The sequence below is a fragment of the Tasmannia lanceolata genome, unplaced genomic scaffold (assembly GCF_043159265.1).
Source record: "Tasmannia lanceolata isolate RefF3 unplaced genomic scaffold, GAP_Taslan_0.1 ptg000007l, whole genome shotgun sequence".
NCBI lineage: Eukaryota > Viridiplantae > Streptophyta > Magnoliopsida > Canellales > Winteraceae > Tasmannia > Tasmannia lanceolata.
In genome coordinates, this window is record NW_027518684.1 from 8,871,243 (window position 1) to 8,890,375 (window position 19,133).

A 19,133-nucleotide genomic window follows, 5' to 3' on the forward strand; every position below is an offset into this window, starting at 1 on the left:
TTTAATTGCTTGTATTTCTTGAGGAATAAAACATGAACATGCTGTTAGAATAGGTGAGATCCTACAGCTGGATTGGGTTAAGATCTCACCATTGGATCATCTCGGAGGCATAATGAGCAAGTTGGTTAGATATGGCAACCTAGATATATATAGATGAGGCAACTAGATAAGATTATAATAGTTATTAAGATTTGATTCTATGCTCATCACCTAAGCTCTCTATATAAAAACTGTTTCATACTCTGTAATGGCATTCTAGAATTAGTGAAATTTCTAAAATTATCACATGCATCGTATGACAACCCTTGAGACAGATAATGTGACATGAACTATTTTAGGATGAGAAAGATTAAGCAGACAAATGCCATTTGGATCAATGACAACGATCGATTCTAGGGCCTGAGACAAGGACTTACCCGTGCAACCAAATCTGTTGATCTTTTAGAATACCATAAGATGCAACAAAAACTGTTGATCTCTTAGAATACCATAAGATACAATTGGACGGTTGTGATCATTCGATCAACCGGTGTCATGATACAATTGGAATACCATAAGCAGACAAATGCCTAGGAATAGCATGGGGTCTCAAGGTTTTAATGAGGCTTGATACAATTGGACGGTTGTGATCATTCGATCAACCGATATTATGGCAGTGGCCGCATTTGACCATTCGCTCCAAACGAGCCACAAACAAGACTTCGTTTCTAAACGTTACTTCTGCCCCAAGGCATTTCCCTCGTATAAATACACTCTCGAAAGCCCTCTGTTCTCGCCTCGTCCCATTTCACGGCCCCAAAAAAAGGATTTCTCCCTCGAAGCAGTGGTACCAGGGAGAGAGACTGAGAAAACTTTCTCAAAGGTACCCTTAATTTTGATATTGCCACACCCTATTATTTTCTTTCTCTTCTATTGTCTTTGCCCAAATCAGTAATCAATTGGGGTTAGGGTTCCGGTTTCATTTATACTGTTCTTCTTTGAAATCAGCCGACCTAGGTTTTTATTTCCGAGTTTCGATTTTCAATCGATAGGGTAATCGGGGATTTGGGTTCCTGATTTTTGAGATTCTCTTCGGAAAAAGATCTGTATTAGGGTTTCGGTTCTTGGCAATTCGGGTTTCGTTTATACTGTTGTTCATTGAAATCAACCGACTCAGGTTTTCATTTCTGTGATTCGATTTTCAATCGGCAGGGTAATCTGGGATTAGGGTTTTTGATTTTTGGGATTCTCTTCCAAAGAAGATCTGTATTAGGGTTTTGGTTCTTGGCAATTCGAGTTTCGTTTATACTGTTCTTCATTGAAATCAACCGACGTAGGTTTCATTTCTGAGATTCGATTTTATATCCACAGGGTAATCTGGGATTAGGGTTTCTGAGTTTTGAGCTTCTCTTCCGAGAAAAAGATCTGTATTAGGGTTTTGTTTTTTGGCCATTCGATTATCATTCGAAAAGAGTTGGGGACCAGGGTCAGATTACGGTTTCATTTCTTTGATAATGAGACCGGCCTCCGAGAGCTTTCATCATCATGATCGGAAGGACGGATCACGGCTTTCTGCTCGCAACGGTCGGCAGGAGTGGGTGCCGAGAGGATCTGTTGTTGCCACCACATCGTCTATCCCTAATTTGATTCCAGACCCAAACGGAGGAGAATCTAATCCGAGATTGAATGCTGGCCCAGTGCCAAATGGTAGACACAGATCTAATTTTGTTAGGCAGAGCTATATCGCCCGTCCTTCTTACCAGAAGAGAGAGAACGAGGATCTCGAACCGAAGGGATCAAATGTCCCACAACTCGTGCAAGAGATCCAAGAGAAGCTCGCAAAGGGCACGGTTGAATGCATGATATGTTATGACATGGTGCGAAGATCTGCTGCGATATGGTCGTGCTCAAGTTGTTATTCGATCTTCCACCTGAATTGTATCAAGAAATGGGCCCGGGCTCCTACGTCCATTGATTTGTCGGTGGAGAGCGGAGGCTTGAATTGGCGGTGCCCTGGTTGCCAATCCGTGCAGCTTGTGGCATCGAAGGATATTCGTTACACTTGCTTCTGTGGCAAGAGACCGGACCCACCATCGGATTTCTATCTGACCCCACATTCGTGTGGAGAACCTTGCGGGCGGCCTCTTGAGAGGGAGACACCAGACAACAGTGACGGTCATGAGAATCGGTGTGCCCATATTTGTGTTTTGCAATGTCACCCAGGTCCTTGCCCACCTTGCAAGGCCTTTGCTCCTCCACGCCCGTGCCCATGTGGGAAGAAAATGATTATGAGGAGATGCTCTGATCGAAAATCAGTTGTTACTTGTGGCCAATATTGTGGTAAGATTCTTGAGTGTGGGCGCCATCGGTGTGAGCGAATTTGCCATTTGGGGGCTTGTGACCCTTGTCAGGTTCGAGTCGATGCCACTTGTTTCTGCAAGAAGAAGATGGAGGTCGTGCTCTGTGGGGAAATGGCCGTGAAGGGAAAAGTGGAAGAGATTGATGGGCTTTTCTCATGCAATTCAGTTTGTGGGAAGACACTTGATTGTGGACATCACAATTGTAGTGAGACTTGCCATCCAGGCCCATGTGGGGAATGCGAGTTTTTGCCAGCGAGGATTCATACTTGTTATTGTGGGAAGACACCATTGCAGATTGAAAGAAAGAGTTGCTTGGATCCAATTCCAACCTGTTCTCAGGCCTGTGGTAAGCTCCTCCATTGTGGGAGTCACCACTGTAAAGAGACGTGCCATGAAGGGGATTGTGCCCCTTGTTTGTTTCTCGTCAGTCAAAAATGCCGTTGTGGTTCTTCTTCTCGAACTGTTGAATGCCACAGAACCGTGGAAGGAGATGAATTTGTATGCGATAAGCCATGTGGTCGGAAGAAGAACTGTGGGAGGCATAGATGCAGTGAGAGATGCTGTCCTCTCTCCAATTCCAACAATCAGTTCTTGGACAATTGGGATCCTCATTTGTGCTCTGTGGTCTGTGGGAAGAAATTGAGGTGTGGACAACATTCTTGCCAGTCACTTTGTCACAGTGGCCACTGCCCCCCTTGCCTTGAAACCATTTTCTCTGATTTGAGCTGCGCTTGTGGGAAGACAGTGATTCCTCCTCCACTCCCTTGTGGGACACCACCTCCTTCCTGTCAACAGCCATGCTTAGTTCCTCAACCTTGTGGCCATTCATCTACACACAGCTGCCATTTTGGAGACTGTCCACCATGTTCAGTTCCTATGGCAAAGGAATGCATTGGTGGACATGTGATTTTGAGGAACATACCTTGTGGGTCAAAGGATATCAAATGTAATCAGCTCTGTGGGAAGACTCGACAATGTGGTATGCATGCCTGTGCTAGAACGTGTCATTCACCACCATGCGATTCTTCTTCTGGGTCTGGTTTTACTTCTGGTTTGAAGGTTTCATGTGGGCAGATTTGTGGGGCCCCGAGGAGAGATTGTCGACACACTTGCACTGCTTCTTGCCACCCATCCGCACCCTGCCCTGATCGGAGATGTGATTTTCCTGTGACGATAACTTGTTCCTGTGGTCGGATAACAGCAAGTGTCCCTTGCGATGCTGGAGGCACCACTACTGGGTTTCATGTTGATCCACTCTTTGAAGCCTCTGTTATTCAGAAGTTGCCAGCTCCACTTCAGCCCGTGGAGGACCCAAGTGGCAAAAGGATACCTCTTGGACAGAGAAAGCTTCTTTGTGATGAGGAGTGCACAAAGATTGAGCGGAAACGAGTGCTTGCAGAGGCATTTGATATCACTCCACCAAACCTGGACGCATTGCATTTTGGCGATAACTATACTGTTTCAGAATTGCTTGTTGATCTGTTTAGACGAGAACCAAAGTGGGTGCTCGGTGTAGAGGATAGATTCAAGTTCCTAGTATTGGGAAAGAGTAAAGGAAGTGCTGCGAATAGTATGAAAGTCCATGTCTTCTCCGCCATGCTGAAGGAGAAAAGAGATGCAATAAGGCAGATTGCCGAAAGATGGAAGCTTTCGGTTCAAGCTGCCGGATGGGAGCCAAGGAGGTTCCTAGTAGTTCATGTTACACCGAAATCCAAAGCACCTGCTCGGCTCCTTGGATCCAAGGGTATTGTTAACTTGAGCCAGCCTCCTGTCTTTGATCCTTCCATAGACATGGATCCAAGGCTTGTGGTTGCTCTTCTAGATTTACCAAGGGATGCAGATATAAGTGCGCTGGTTTTAAGGTTTGGAGGGGAGTGTGAGCTCGTATGGTTGAATGACAAGAATGCATTGGCTATTTTTGGAGATCCTGCCCGAGCGGCAACTGCTCTTAGACGGTTGGATCATGGCTCGGCATATCATGGTGCTGTTACAGTTTATCAGAGCAATGTTGGTGTATCTGGGTCTTCATCATCTGGGTCATCAGCCATTAATGCCTGGGGAGCTAAGGAAGGAGGAGCTGCCGTGAAGGGTAATTCATGGAAGAAGGCTGTTGTGCAGGATTTGAGTTGGACTGAAGATTCTTGGGGTGGAGACTGGCCTAATGGTGGTAATGGCGCTGATGCGCAAATCCCTCTGTGGAAAGGAAATGAAACTGGTCCTCCTATCTCTGCTTCAGGAAACCGATGGAATGTTCTTGATACCGATTCGGTTCCGAATCCAAAGACTGCCAATTCAGTTGAAGTTCAGGATCTTGGTCATGGGGTTCAAGGATCTTCTTCGTCAGTACCAACTCTTCCAGGGCAAGCTGGAGATGTTGGTGAAGCAAAGCAGCTTGAGGAAGTAGATGACTGGGAGAAAGCTTATGAGTGAGTAAGAACAAGTTTTATTTTGCGAGTGAGTTCCTTGAATTATTTCTGTTTTTCGCTGGTGGTGGATGATAGAAAACTTGCAAAAGTCAGTGGGCGTTTGAAAGATACAATATTTTTAAACAACGAATGTTCTTCTGTTTTGTTTTGGGTATGTTTTTTTTATTTGTAACACTGCCCATATTTACCATGGAAGCATGTACTTCTCAATGTCTGTGTGGTACTTGTCAAAGTCTATTAGCTGCAAGTCAAAGTCTAGCATGATGTTTTACTATTCTCAAATTTGCTTCAGTACTCTAAATTCATCAAACATCTTCAGGCAATTTCTGGAAATATCAAGTCCTCACATATAAATGTATTAGTCTTTCTCTATGTTAGATTTGATCAACAAAATATTGGGGAATGCTAGACTGAAGGAGGCAAGGGAGCCCTTGCAAAAATCAAGGGAAGGGGGCTCTCCCGTTGGCTGGAAATCAACAAACTGCATTTAGAATGACTGCAAAGTCAAAGAGTTTGTTGACATCTAGCCAATGGGGGAGCCCTTTTCCCAATTTTTGCAAGGGCTCCCTTCAGTCTAGCATTCCTCCAAAATATGATAGGGACTATACAACTAAAGTTGGTTAAGTCACCTTGAAAATCATCCAAGTTGATGGACTCACTGGTAAAGCAAGTTGACTTGCCCATAACTCGATAAGTGTGAAAAATATAGTGAAAAACCAACCCTGAGACTCGAACACAACCTAAAATTTATTTTAGGGTCTAACATTCTAAATCTCTGTGATAAACTTCAAGACTAGTGTCACGGACCTTTGGTTTGGGATTGAGGTCCGTGGCACTTGCGTTGCCTCACAACAAGCAAGTAAGCCTAGCAAAGTTATGAGAATCAAACCTACAAAACAAACACAAATGGAGTGCTAAGTTTCCAAACACACACAAAGCAATAGGGCACGCGAGTAGGCAAATGTTAAGCTTTATTGATGATTTTAGAACAAGTTACAATAGGATCATGCCAAAAGGTCTACAACTCCTAAGGGTCCCCGATCACCTGTTAACGAGAATGGAATCCCTGTTAGGATATGCACTAGCAATGCACCACTCGATGGCCAACCAAGATCTCAGGGTAAAGAGCTTTAACAACCAACCCACTTAGCGGCGAGTGGCGACCAAAGGTGCTATAAACAACAACTTTCCAAGACGCAATGAGACGAGCGACGTTGGATTTTAATACCAACTACGTCATCATTACAACATGTACATAGCCATGAGTCTTACATATTACATTGATAGACCAAGTCACGGGCCATAAGCCATGCGAACAGCGCTGGACGAAATGACCACGTGACACTCCCCCACTCAATTATGTCGACGCCCTCGTCGACATTGCGTCCGTGTAGGTATGTATTTCATCTTCAGTGAGGTGGAGCTTTTCCCTTGGTTCCCAGCTAGCTTCTGAGTCTGGTAGGCCTTTCCACTTGATGAGGTATTCTAGTGTCGGTCTTCGAGAAGTTCCTCGCGGCTTGGTGCGTTCAGCCATGATACCCTCAACTTCAGGTGTGAAGGAAATTGCATGCGATTCCTCTCGAACTGATGTGTTTCTGGTGTTGTCTTCTTTATTGGCTCGACAGGGCTTCAAACAACTGGCATGAAAGACAGGATGGATTCTGAGCCATGAAGGGAGTTAGACCCTGAAGGAGACTTTACCAACACGCTCAAGGATGGGAAGGGGTCCTTCATACTTTCGAACCAAGCCTTTATGCACTTTGCGGGTAAACTTGAGCTGGCTAGAGTTCAATTTGACTAACACCAAGTCACCAACTTTGAAGTCATCTGGTCTTCTATCCTGATCCGCCCACTTCTTCATCCTCCTTGAAGCTTTCTTCAAATACGCTCTGGCGATGTCTACATTTGTGTGCCACTCTTTTGTCATATGATAAGCAGGGGGCTATTGCTGATATAACTAGCAGCGATGGAATGGGGAGTGGAAGGTTGCCGGCCAGTCGCTAGCTCGAAGGGGCTTTGATTAGATGCAGAGCTCTTTTGTAAGTTGTAGCAAAACTGCGCTACATCGAGCAGGTGAACCCAATTTCGTTGGTTGGCGCTAACAAAGTGCCTCAAGTATTCTTCAAGTAGGGCATTGACCCTTTCTGTCTGTCCATCGGCTTGGGGGTGTAGGCTCGAGGAGAAGTTTAACTTTGTGCCCAACAACTTAAACAGTTCGGTCCACATGCGGCCTGTGAATCTTGGGTCCCTGTCACTGACAATATTCTGAGGAACGCCCCAATACTTCACAACATGGCGGAAGAATAGTCTAGCTGCCTCCTCTGCACTGCAATATAATGGCGCTGGTATGAAGGTTGCATACTTTGAAAACCTGTCCACGACCACTATGATAGAGACTCCCCAACTTTGGGTAAGCTAACAATAAAGTCTAGGGAGATACTCTCCCAAGGTCCCTTCGGCACTGGCAACGGGTCTAAGAGTCCCAAGGGCTTGTCCCTTTCCACCTTATCTTGCTGGCAAGTGAGGCACTTCCGAACATACTCTTCCACATCATCGCTCATTTGGGGCCGGTAGTAATTACGTTCAACTAGGGCGAGAGTGCGATGAATCCCAGGGTGCCCTGCCCACAGAGTATCATGGCACTCTTTCAAAAGTTCCTTCCTTAGGTCACCTGATCGCGGAATGTATATTCGACTCCGCTTGGTCAGTAGGAGACCGTTTTGAGTCCAAAAACGTCGTGATTTCCCCGCCTTCACGAGCTGCATGATAGTTTGGGCAAATGGATCTTTCTCAAGCCCTTCACGAATACGGTCTTGTTGGTTGCTCTTTACTTGACACATGGAGGCATGTTCATCCAATTTCAAGGTGGCCAACTCAGCCTTTCGACTGAGTGCATCGGCTACTTGGTTCGATCGGCCCGACTTGTATTCTAGAACCATGTCAAATTCTGCAAGGAAATCTTGCCATCGAGCTTGTTTTGGTGACAACTTCCTCTGGGTTTGGAAATAGCTTGTGGCTACATTATCGGTCTTGACAACAAACTTGGAGCCAAGAAGGTAATGTCTCCAAACTCGCAAGCAGTGTACTATTGTGATCATCTCATTTTCTTGCACGGTGTACTTTCGTTCAGTGTCATTGAGTTTGCGGCTCTCATAAGCAATCGGGTGCCCTTCTTGCATAAGCACACCGCCAATAGCATAGTCTGAAGCATCGGTCTGAACTTCAAATGGCAGCGAATGGTTTGGCAGCTGTAGCACTGGCTCCACCATAACAACATCCTTGAGATTCTGAAAGGCAGTATTACATTTTTCGGACCATAACCACGGGTGATCTTTCTTCAACAAGTCTGCCAAAGGAGCCGCTCGATTTGAGTATCCTGATATGAACCGCCGATAGCAGTTAACAAGCCCGAGGAATGACCGGAGTTCTCCCACCTTGGTTGGAATTTGCCACTCTTGGATGGCACGGACCTTCTCATTGTCCATGCGAATTTCTCCTCCGCCCACTTCGTGACCCAAGAACATAATACGCTCCTGGGCAAATGAGCAATTTTCTAGCTTCACATAGAGTTGGTTGTTTCTGAGTACCCCAAGGACCTTCTTTAAATAATCGTCGTGTTCTTCGAGAGTGTTGCTATACACTACAATGTCATCGAGGTAGACCACTACAAACTTATCTAGAAACTCATGAAATAACCCATTCATCAAAGTACAAAAGGTTGCAGGGGCATTAGTAAGGCCAAATGGCATCACCAAGAATTCAAAGGCATCATACCTTGTTACACAGGTTGTCTTGGCCTCATCTCCTTCTGCAATTCGCACTTGGTAATAGCCGGATCGCAAATCCAGCTTGGAGAAGTATCTGGCTCCTCCCAGTTGCTCAAACAAGTCAGCAATTAGGGGGATAAGATACTTATTCTTCACAGTCGGCTTGTTGAGGGCCCTGTAGTCAATACACAATCGTAGACTCCCATCATGCTTCTTTTGGAATAGAACTGGGGCACCAAAGGGGGTCTTTGAAGGCCTAAGAAATCCTGCTTCTAGTAGCTCATTGAGTTGCCTCCTAAGCTCTGCTAACTCTGGAGGGGCCATTCTGTAGGGGGCACGGGCTGGGGGTATGCTGCCAGGTTCTAGCTCGATTTTATGATCCACTGCCCTCCTTGGCGGCAGCTTCTTGGGTAACTTCTCAGGCATGACATCTTTAAATTCTTCTATATCATCTTTGATGCTCGGGGGAATGAGGATCTCCCCCACCAGTGCCTCTCCCATCTTTAAGGTTGCCACGAAGGTGGGTTCCCCTTTCTTTAAACCCTTCTTCAGTTGAAGGGCCGTTAAGTGTTCGACGTCTTTCCTCTCTTGTCTAGTGGCAGGAATCATACAAGGTGCTTTTTCTCCAAATATACATAAGGAGTTTAAGTAGGGCATTGGAACTGCTTTGGCCTGGTTCAAGAATTTTATCCCCAAGATGACATGAAAATCATCTAAGGGTACTGCCATGAGATTGGTTGTTCCAGACCATGCCCCAATCTTGATTGGTACACTCCTTGCTTTCCCCGTGACGGGGCGGGCCTCTGAGTTTACTGCCTTCATTTTCCAGTCATCTTTTTCGAGCTTCAACGCCAAACATTTTGCCTCTTGTTCCGAGACAAAGTTGTGTGTAGCACCTTATCGATCATAGCCCGAGTCATCTTTCCATTGATGCATGCTTCAATGTACATCAAGCCTTTGGATGTGACTCCTTTAGAAATAATTTTCTTGGCACCTTGTCCCTTCATAGCACTGCACAGGCTTAGAGCTGTCATCTTTGGTTCCTCCTCATCTTCTTCCTCTTCACTCTGAGCGTGGCGTGAGGAAGTTGAAGCTAGCAAAGCATTCATAGTCCCCTTTTTTGGGCAAAACCGAGTATAATGTGGACCGGTGCATATGAAGCACGGCCCCTGTGACACAGAAGTTGGTGCCTCATTGTATTGTCTGGACCCTTCTCTGGGATAGGTTCTCCTATCGCCCCCTGAACCCTGGATTCTTCCTTTTGTGCTACTAAAAGACCGACTAGAGGTATTCATGTTGCTTGGAGGCCTGTTGAAGCTGCTAGATGGCTTGTTGTTGAAGTCTTTCTTCCTGTTTGTTGCGTCATCCCCCACATGATCAAATAACTTTTCTGCTTCGGTCATTGCCGTGGCAAGGTTCTTAACTCCTCTTCTTCGGAGCTCTGTCTGGGACTAAGGCTTTAGTCCCTCCATAAATTGAAATAGCTTGTCCTCCTCTGACATGCTCTTTATATCAAGCATGAGAGTCGAAAATTTCTTCACATATTCTCGAATCGACCCGGTTTGTTGAAGGCGTCGTAGGTTCTTTCGGGCAATGAACTCCACATTCTCAGGCATGAATTGTGCCTTAAGTTCTCGCTTCATGTCTTCCCAACTGTCAATAATACATCGTCCCGCTTCAATCTCTTCATAACGGGTTCGCCACCACAATTTGGCATCATCACTGAGGTACATGCTGGCCGTAGTGACTTTGGCCTCCTCATCAAGATGTGTTGCACGGAAAAATTGTTCTATATCGAACAAGAAGTTTTGTAACTCCTTAGCATCACGGGCACCGGCGTAGCATCGTGGTTCAGGCACTCGTACCCTGCTACCCTGTCCATCACCGTGACCACCTATGCCATTACCAATTGTCCTCATGAGTAAATTCACCTGGCTAGTGAGGGTCTCAACTTGCTTTCGAAGATCCTCTATCGCGGCCTGATTCAATAACTTAGCAAGAGCATGGACTCGCTCTTCTACCTCTTCTATCATGCCCTTGGTCTCCACACCAAGGCCTTCTGTCAACTCGGCAAGATTAAACTGTTGTTGCTCTACCGCTGTCACCCTTTCCTCAACACCAGCATTCCGTTCTCTTGTACTTCGCACCGGTATTGGTTCTTGATCATCACGGACCTGACTAGACTCCGGAGGGAGTGTTTGGGTAGCATTCTTCTTCGCCATTTCTGAATGTAGGTAGGAACTTCGGCTCTGACCAACTGTCACGGACCTTTGGTTTGGGATTGAGGTCCGTGCGGCACTTGCGTTGCCTCACAACAAGCAAGTAAGCCTAGCAAAGTTATGAGAATCAAACCTACAAAACAAACACAAATGGAGTGCTAAGTTTCCAAACACACACAAAGCAATAGGGCACGCGAGTAGGCAAATGTTAAGCTTTATTGATGATTCTAGAACAAGTTACAATATGATCATGCCAAAAGGTCTACAACTCCTAAGGGTCCCCGATCACCCGTTGACTAGAATGGAATCCCTGCTAGGATATGCACTGGCAATGCACCACTCGATGGCCAACCAAGATCTCAGGGTAAAGAGCTTTAGCAACCAACCCACTTAGCGACGAGTGGCGACCAAAGGTGCTATAAACAACAACTTTCCAAGACGCAACGAGACGAGCGACGTTGGATTTTAATACCAACTACGTCATCATTACAACATGTACATAGCCATGAGTCTTACATATTACATTGATAGACCAAGTCACGGGCCATAGACCATGCGAACAGTGCTGGACGAAATGGCCACGTGACACTAGACTCCAGGTCAAATAGACCTTCTCATTCGAGACTTGATAAAAAGTAAGAGCCAGGTCAATAGACCTTCTCATTCGAGACTTGATAAAAAGTAAGGGGATTTTTATATTGAAATACCTAAGTTTTAATATATAATTTTTTATGTGTTTCAAATAAATTTTCATTAGAAAATGACCCATCCACTCGGTCAATAACTTGACTCAATTGTCTGCTGAGTCAACTCTTCAAGTTTTGAGTTAACTCATGGAGTTCTAGTCCCTTGAATCTGACACCTAATGCATGAACTTCGTTACAAATGGTAGAAATGCATTGTATTGAGGCATTTTCACGAGAAACAAAAGATGAGAACAGAATTAGAGCAAGAATAGCATGATCAAATAGTTAGAGGAACACTACTTACATTTCATCAATTTCTTATAAAATCAAGTCATAATTGAGGAGGTTAGTAAGCAAACGGACTTGAGCATGAAACCCCTAGTAAAGAGATCAAGGTGATTTCCCTCACATTCGAGTTATATCATTTAAACCGTGTTTTATCTTATTTTTCCTCAGCCAGCTTGAGTACTAGAATTATCACAACATTTTTTTCATACAAAATTCAATGATATTCACATTAACGAAAACACTTCTAGAATGGATTCTGAACATAGGAGTGGAAATGACCATGATTTGGCCATTTTCAAAGTGTTTTTGGTGGTATTTATTGGTATTCGAGCTCTCTGCTTTTTTTGCAAAACTAATTTCCGTTATGCTAGCACTCATTTTAACATTAATCAGTTATAGATTAAAGTGAAATAGTTTAAGTAAAATCCCTATTAAATTTGGTTAATGATATTGGCACTACTATGTTTTGATAATTGCACAAACTCTACTTGTTTTTTTATTTATTTAAACAATTGTCAAAGGTTATTACTAGAGCTGCAACAGGGTTGGGTTGGGTCGGGTTTTTCAAAACCCTAGCCCAACCCTGGATCCCATTATCTCAGCCCTGACCCTAAGTCAGGGCCGAAAAACCTCAACTCATTGCGCGCCCTACAGGGCTCAGCGCTGCCCTGGCCCGCCCTTATTGGGTAGGGCCGGGCCGGGTTGGCCCTGATTGACCCTAGTGAAAATACCTGTTAAGAGTGCCAAAATAAAGCAACCACATATCATATAGAACAAAATGATCAATAAACAGAGAAGGGGAACAAAATAAGACAATATGAATTCAACAACATGAAGGGCAGCAGAGACAATTAACAATAGTAATCTAAAGAAACATCAATCCAAGATAATAGAAAACATTAGCAAAAGAAACATGCACAAATGGTTCAATTCTATGATAGAAAACTTAGGGTCGGGTTGGGTCAGGTCACGGCATTAACCCAGAACCCGACTCAACCCTGAGTTAGGGCCTAAAAAATGAACCCTGACCCGTCCTCAGGGTTGGGAAATCCAGCCCAGACCCTGTTCGGGCTCAAGGCGGGTCAGGGCTGACAGGGCCAAACTTGCACCCCTAGTTATTACAGTTCCCAAAAGCTCTCAGAAGCCCATTAAAAAAGAAAATACAAGCTGAGTTTTTGCGACTATTAAAACATGGTAGTGTCAATATCACTATCCTTAAATTTTTCTTGGTTTCTGTTTATTTACCTTTCTTAGTTTTATATATGTAATTCTATTAATGCCATTAAAAAAAAAGCATGTCATTATATTAATGACTTTGCATAGTTGAATTGCTTACTACTATTTCAAAGGTAAATTGCTAGCGTCCATCCCAGAAGCCGTTTTGCAGAGGTCTGTTGCATGATAGAGCAACCACCTCAGATGAATAAGACACAATCTGAGCCCTTGCGATGGATGCTAGCAAATCCTTATTTCAAAAGATAGCTACACACGCATATACCCGGAGAGAGACTCATGGCTGCCCTTTTCAGCAGCTGTGCCCAACAGGCTAGGACCTTGGTCTGAATGTCAAGCCTTGATTGATAATTTGATATGAATCCAGAAAGACAAAGCTAGTCTTAAGTCTCTTGACCCGATAGACATAACTAGCCATTGCCCAGCAGTCTAGTGCAGTTGCAACCTTTGTTATTCCAAGTTCTAACAGCTGCAAAAAATTGAGGCATTGTTTTTATGAATTATTAAGATCTGTGCCATCGTTTTTATGACACAATGACGATGAATATTTGCATTATAAATTTCAGTACCATAGGTGGGAACTTGGGACATTGGAGAAAACCACATCGGAGAAAACCAAAAGACAAGGTAAAATGTTATGCTTCCCTATTTTATTTTAGATGTAAACTTTGGTATTTTAATTTAGATATAATGTATGGTAAATTATGAAACTTTGGTATTTTAATTTAGATATGAAGTTTGGTAAATTATGAACATGCATCTTAGGGAAGGTAACGGCGGGAGTTCTATGTCTGAAGAGCTCCCTATGACTTTCGGATGATGCCCTCAGTATGAGCAATGATGTGTGATACCACTTGATTCGGTGTGAAGATCCGAAACCAAGTCGTATTGAATAAATGTCCCCACGCAGATCCAAGGATCCGATGGTAAACTAATGACTAAGGTCGCCATCCTTGAACCCATAAATGAACTCTGTGAATATGGATAAAAGCATGTCCCAGAATGAAAATAGGTCCATGCCTGGTTAGGGAAGGCGTTAGGCACCCCACTCGCCGATAACTAATGCCTTTTTTTATTAATTTTAAAGAATTTTGAGTGAAAACATGTAATGGGAACCGGCATTCCCGAGAAGATGATCTATCTACAACATACATAGCTCGGGATGAGCAATCACATCCACAAAAGAAAAGAAAACCATCCATAAGGGTTATCAGGGTCACATGATATTGGAGATGAACTAGTCATAATGATGTATTCAACAAAGACACCATGCTACCTTTAGAGAATTCCAAGTTTCTCAATCCCCAAAACCCTTCTACCCAATCACCCACTTCCCCACCTAAATCCCCAACCAGAAAGCTTCATCCCAAGTACTCATAGACGTCATCTGCTTCTGTATTCTAAGCATGTGAACAATTGGTTACAGCCCTCCAGTTTACTTCAGTTTTGGTTTCTGGTCGTACTTGGCTGTGGCGAGGGAGGGAAAAGAGAATTACAAAATGGGTTTTGCATGACTGAAGGATTTGCTTGCTACTGGTTTCATAAGTAAAGAGTAATACTTCATATACAAGCTCACATGTATTTTAGCCATTTAGCAATGTCGAAAGGATGTCTTGGATTGCATTTTTGTACAAGTTTTTGTCTTCCATGCAAGCATATCTAGGAAAAGGATGTCAAAATTACAGAGTGGACATACAAGATATTCTTTGTTGTACTCTAATGAACACAAGTAAACATAAATGACATAAATGTAATTGCTTCTTCAAAAAAAAAAGTGAGCCCATCCAATTTTCGAAGTAAAATATAGACATTTTTTTCTTGGATTTTATGTAGTATTAGCATTCTGTATGTATAGCGTAGAATAATGGTCACATACTATCAAAGCATAAGGGATAACATAGTGGGCAGCACCCGGGCTTAGGTGGAGATCTTGTTGACCACCCGATGCATGGGTATGAGAGTCCATGTCGTATGTGCCACACTAAAAGAGAAAAGAGATGCGATGAGGCAGATTGTTGAATGATGGAAACTTCCAGTCCAGGTTGCTGGATGGGAGCCAAGGAGGTTCCCAGTAGTTCATGTTACACCCAAGTTGAAAGCTTCCTCTCGGCTCCTCGGATCCAATGGTATTGTTAACTTGATCCAGCCTCATGTCTTTGATCCTTATATACATATGGATCCAAGTAGGGGTGCAACTTGGGTCCGGTCGGGTTAAGCTTTTTGCTAAAAAATGAATTGGAATCAATCCGAACCCGACCCGATTTTAAGGTAAAAGCTCAACATCGACCCGAGCTGCACCCCTAGATCCAAGGCTTGTCGCTCTTCTAGATTTGCCAAGAGCTGCAAATATAAGAGCAAGAATAGCATGATCAAATAGTTATCTACATTTCATCAATTTCTTATAAATACAAGTCATCATAGAGGAGGTTAGTAGAGTTCTAGCAAGCTGACGTGAGCATGAAACCTCTAGTAAAGAGATTAAGGTGAATTATAGACTCCCAAAATCTTACAGCTTGAGTACTAGAATTAACACAACATTTTTTTCAGGACTAAATTTAATGATATTCACATTAATCAATTATAGACTAAGTGAAATAATATCAAGTAGAGTCCTTTTGATTTTTTTTCTTGGTTTCTGTTCATCTACTTTTCTTCCCTTGGCCATGTTTGGATTGCAGGATTTTTTTGTAAAGGTTCAAGGAAAAATATTTCTAAAAGTTCCTAGATTTTTTTTACACATGAGAAAAGGATGACTTGAACCAACCATATTCAATTTTTACTTAGAGGGGCTTTCAATTTTTCTTAAATTGATAATATCTAAAGCCGGCTTTTACAAATCGGAAGTAGAAGTGGTATTGCCAATGTGAAGTGCAGTTCCATGAACCAGGACTGTTGTAATATTGGGTTCCAGGGTTGTAGACCTGTTGGGAGACTACCTGTCTCTTGCTTCCTTTTTGTACTATGACTCGTTTGATGGAATTAATAAAAATTTACTATTCTAATAAAAAATTATGATAATTCCCCTTGAAATTAACTATAATAATATAATTTCCCTGTACATATTCCTAAGAAAAAAAATTCATCAGAAATGTTTTCCTTGAAATCCAAACAGGGCCAACAAGTAGCATTATGCTTGTAATTCTATGAACAAAATGACTTTGAATAGTTAATTGCCTCCTATTATTTCAAAAGAGAGGTACAGACTTAGACATGTATGTACCCTTTTAGAGGGGGAGGTGAAGCAACTTAATGGCTGCCCTAACCAACTGCGTTGCCTGTGCTCACGGCTGCCCTTCCCTACCTTGGTCTAAATGTCAAGCCTTCATTGATATGAATCTACATAGCTAGCCATTGACGAAGAGGGTATTGTGAAGCTGCAACTTTGATATGCCATCGCTTTTTATGAGACAGTGACGATGAATATTTGCAGGGCTTTGCATTATGAATTTCAGTAATATAGCAAGTATATATAAGTAATGGGAACTTGCTTGGGACATTGGAGAATACCAAAACATAAGGTAAAATGTATCCATATTTTATTTTAATTATAAAGTTTTGTAAACTATATATTACGAGCAAGATGCAGGAAAGTTAGAATATTGGCAATTAGTTGCAAGTTAGGATATTAACAATTACTTGGCATGCAGAGGGGATGGCAGGATGAGTGTCTAGAAGATATGGCTAATAGTGGTCACTAAGAAGGAAAATATGTCTGGTCACTAAGAAGGAAAATATATCTTTCAAGGATGTTTAAATGTATTTTTTTTTATTTGGTTATATGTAGCCCATCTCTCCAACTTGATTTTTTCAACTAAAATATACAGTTTTATTTATTGACTTTTTATGCAGTAATAACATTCTTGGCACATGCTTTACATATGGTAAAATAATGGAGCAACTTATCAAAACATGAGGAGTAAACTGATGGTCACCAACCTATGCACAGGCTTGGGTGGAGATCTTGTTACCCACTCCATCAAAACATGATGTAAAATGATGCCCCAACCCTATGCATGGGTTTAGATGGAGTTAGTGGGACCCACCTTATTAAAACATAATGTAAAATGGTGGGCCCAACCTATGCCGCTATGCATGGATGCGGGTGAAGTTTTTGGGACCCATGCTATTAAAATTTGGTACAAATGGTGGGCCCACTCTTATGCATGGATTTGGATAGAATTGGTCCCCACGCCAAAATAGTGGGCCCACCCATCATTGCTAGGCATGGTCATAAAATATTGGGCGCCACTGGATCATAGCATGAAGTGTAAAATAGTGAGCCCCACCATATATGTATGGGTTTGGGTAGATCAGGTGACCCACCAAATCAAGTGTAAAATGGTGGCCCCTACCTAGGACTGTCAATCGGGCTGAGCTTGGGCGGGCCTGAGGTGCTCGAGCTCACCCCATGTCTATACAACGGGCTAAGAGCCGAGTTCGGGCCTGACTAAATTAGAAATTTTGCTTGCCCAAACTCAGCCCAAACTTCACAACTGGCTTCTAGCCGAGTTCGGGCTTGCCCATCACCTCTTATTTTCTGCACGAGAAAATACTATAAAGCAAGCACAGAGTAAGGAGACCAGGTACCAGCTCAAAGACAAGTTAACAACCAAAAACCTGTTGAACATTCAATCCAAAAAAAAACCTGTTGAACGTATTCCTGTTTGAGTGTTGAATTAGAAAACCATTTAATATCAGAAAGAGTAACAAAGAATGTTTAAGTACCTATTTAATTAATATCTATTGTTATTTTTAAGGGCATAAAAAATTCTGAAAAATTATATGGTAAATATATTATAGGCCCGGGCTTATAACGGGCTGGACGACCCTTGATCAAGCTCAGCCCAAATTAGAGTTCGGGCTTCAACTTTTGACCAAGCTTGGTTTGGCTTGTTCTCATTTTAATTATGGGCGGGCTTTTAGCGGGCCGAACGGGCGGGCTTCGAGCTTGCCCATCCCGATTGACAGTCCTGCCCCTACCCATGCCATGCTTGGTTATATGGGTGTAAATGGATATTCGAAAATTCGATTACCGTCCGCATCCGAATCCGTTTCAAGCGGATATTATCTGAATCTGTTTAGGAGATCCGGCTCTTAGCGGATACGAATCTGGTAAATGGTATATCCGATCCGTTTAATATCCTAATCCGAGAAGTACATCCTTTTTATTTATTATTAATATTATCATTAATATTTATTTTTAGTAATGACACACTATTTTTTGTTTATAAAAGAAAAGTGAATTTTCTTTTTAGAAAAAAAAAACAAAAACAAAAAGTGTTTTGGGTGGGAAATGGAGTACTCTCTCATTTTAAGGGCATTCTTGGAGTTTGACATGGCTTCTTTATGAAGCAACAAATATGGGTTGTAGGATGCAAGAGACAAATGGATGATGGTGATTGAAAGAAGGAGGCATACCTTCTGGAGAATTCTAAAGCAAAAAGGCCATCTAGGTCATTGATGGTAAATGGACGGCTAAAATCAATTTTCCAACATAGGGTTATATAAAACCCAAAATGCAATTAAAAGAGGGGACTTTTAAGGTTTGCAAGGAGAAGCAAGAGAGGTGAAAGGAGGAGGTCGAGACACCATCTTCGGCATTCCTTGGTGCCCCCAACCGCACCAAAATCCACCGCCGCCCCTCTCCACCTTCTCACGGCTACCTCCATCACTGCCAGTCACCTCCATCTCTAACTCAATCCTCATCTCCATCCCCATTTCTCTTCATCTTCCACCATCAGCACTCCCACTTCCCCTGTTAAAAACAGCCCAAACCCATTCCATCCATCCCCACCGCCCTTCTCCCTCTGCTTTTATTTTACAAGGAATAAGAGGATCTCATATATTTTAGGGTTTGAGAGTTAGTTTTGAGAAGAGGAGGTAGAAGTCTAGTTTTAGAGTTTGGAAAATTCATTCGAGTAAGAAGGAGAAGAAAGATAAAGTACTGCAATAAAATGTTCAAATTTATCCGATAAACGGATACGGATAATATCCGAATTCGAACAATATCCGCCGGAATCGAATACGGTAATAGATGTTAAATATCCGTCAAATTTGAATCCAAATCCGAATTCGGACAGTATATATTGTAATCGAATTCGGATATAGCCATATCCACTTCGAATTCGATCCGTTATAAAACCTTTGGCCCCACCATATCAAAACAAAATATGAG

General features: G+C 42.8%; 1 protein-coding gene across 1 annotated transcript; it reads left to right on the forward strand.

The window, feature by feature from the left end:
• The first annotated feature begins 714 nt into the window (after positions 1–714).
• NFXL1 (NF-X-like 1) lies at positions 715–5,047 on the forward strand. Its single transcript, XM_077385013.1, has one exon. It carries the CDS (start codon positions 1,494–1,496, stop codon positions 4,767–4,769), a length of 3,276 nt encoding a protein of 1,091 aa, XP_077241128.1. The 5' UTR covers positions 715–1,493; the 3' UTR covers positions 4,770–5,047.
• The last annotated feature ends 14,086 nt before the right edge of the window (positions 5,048–19,133 follow it).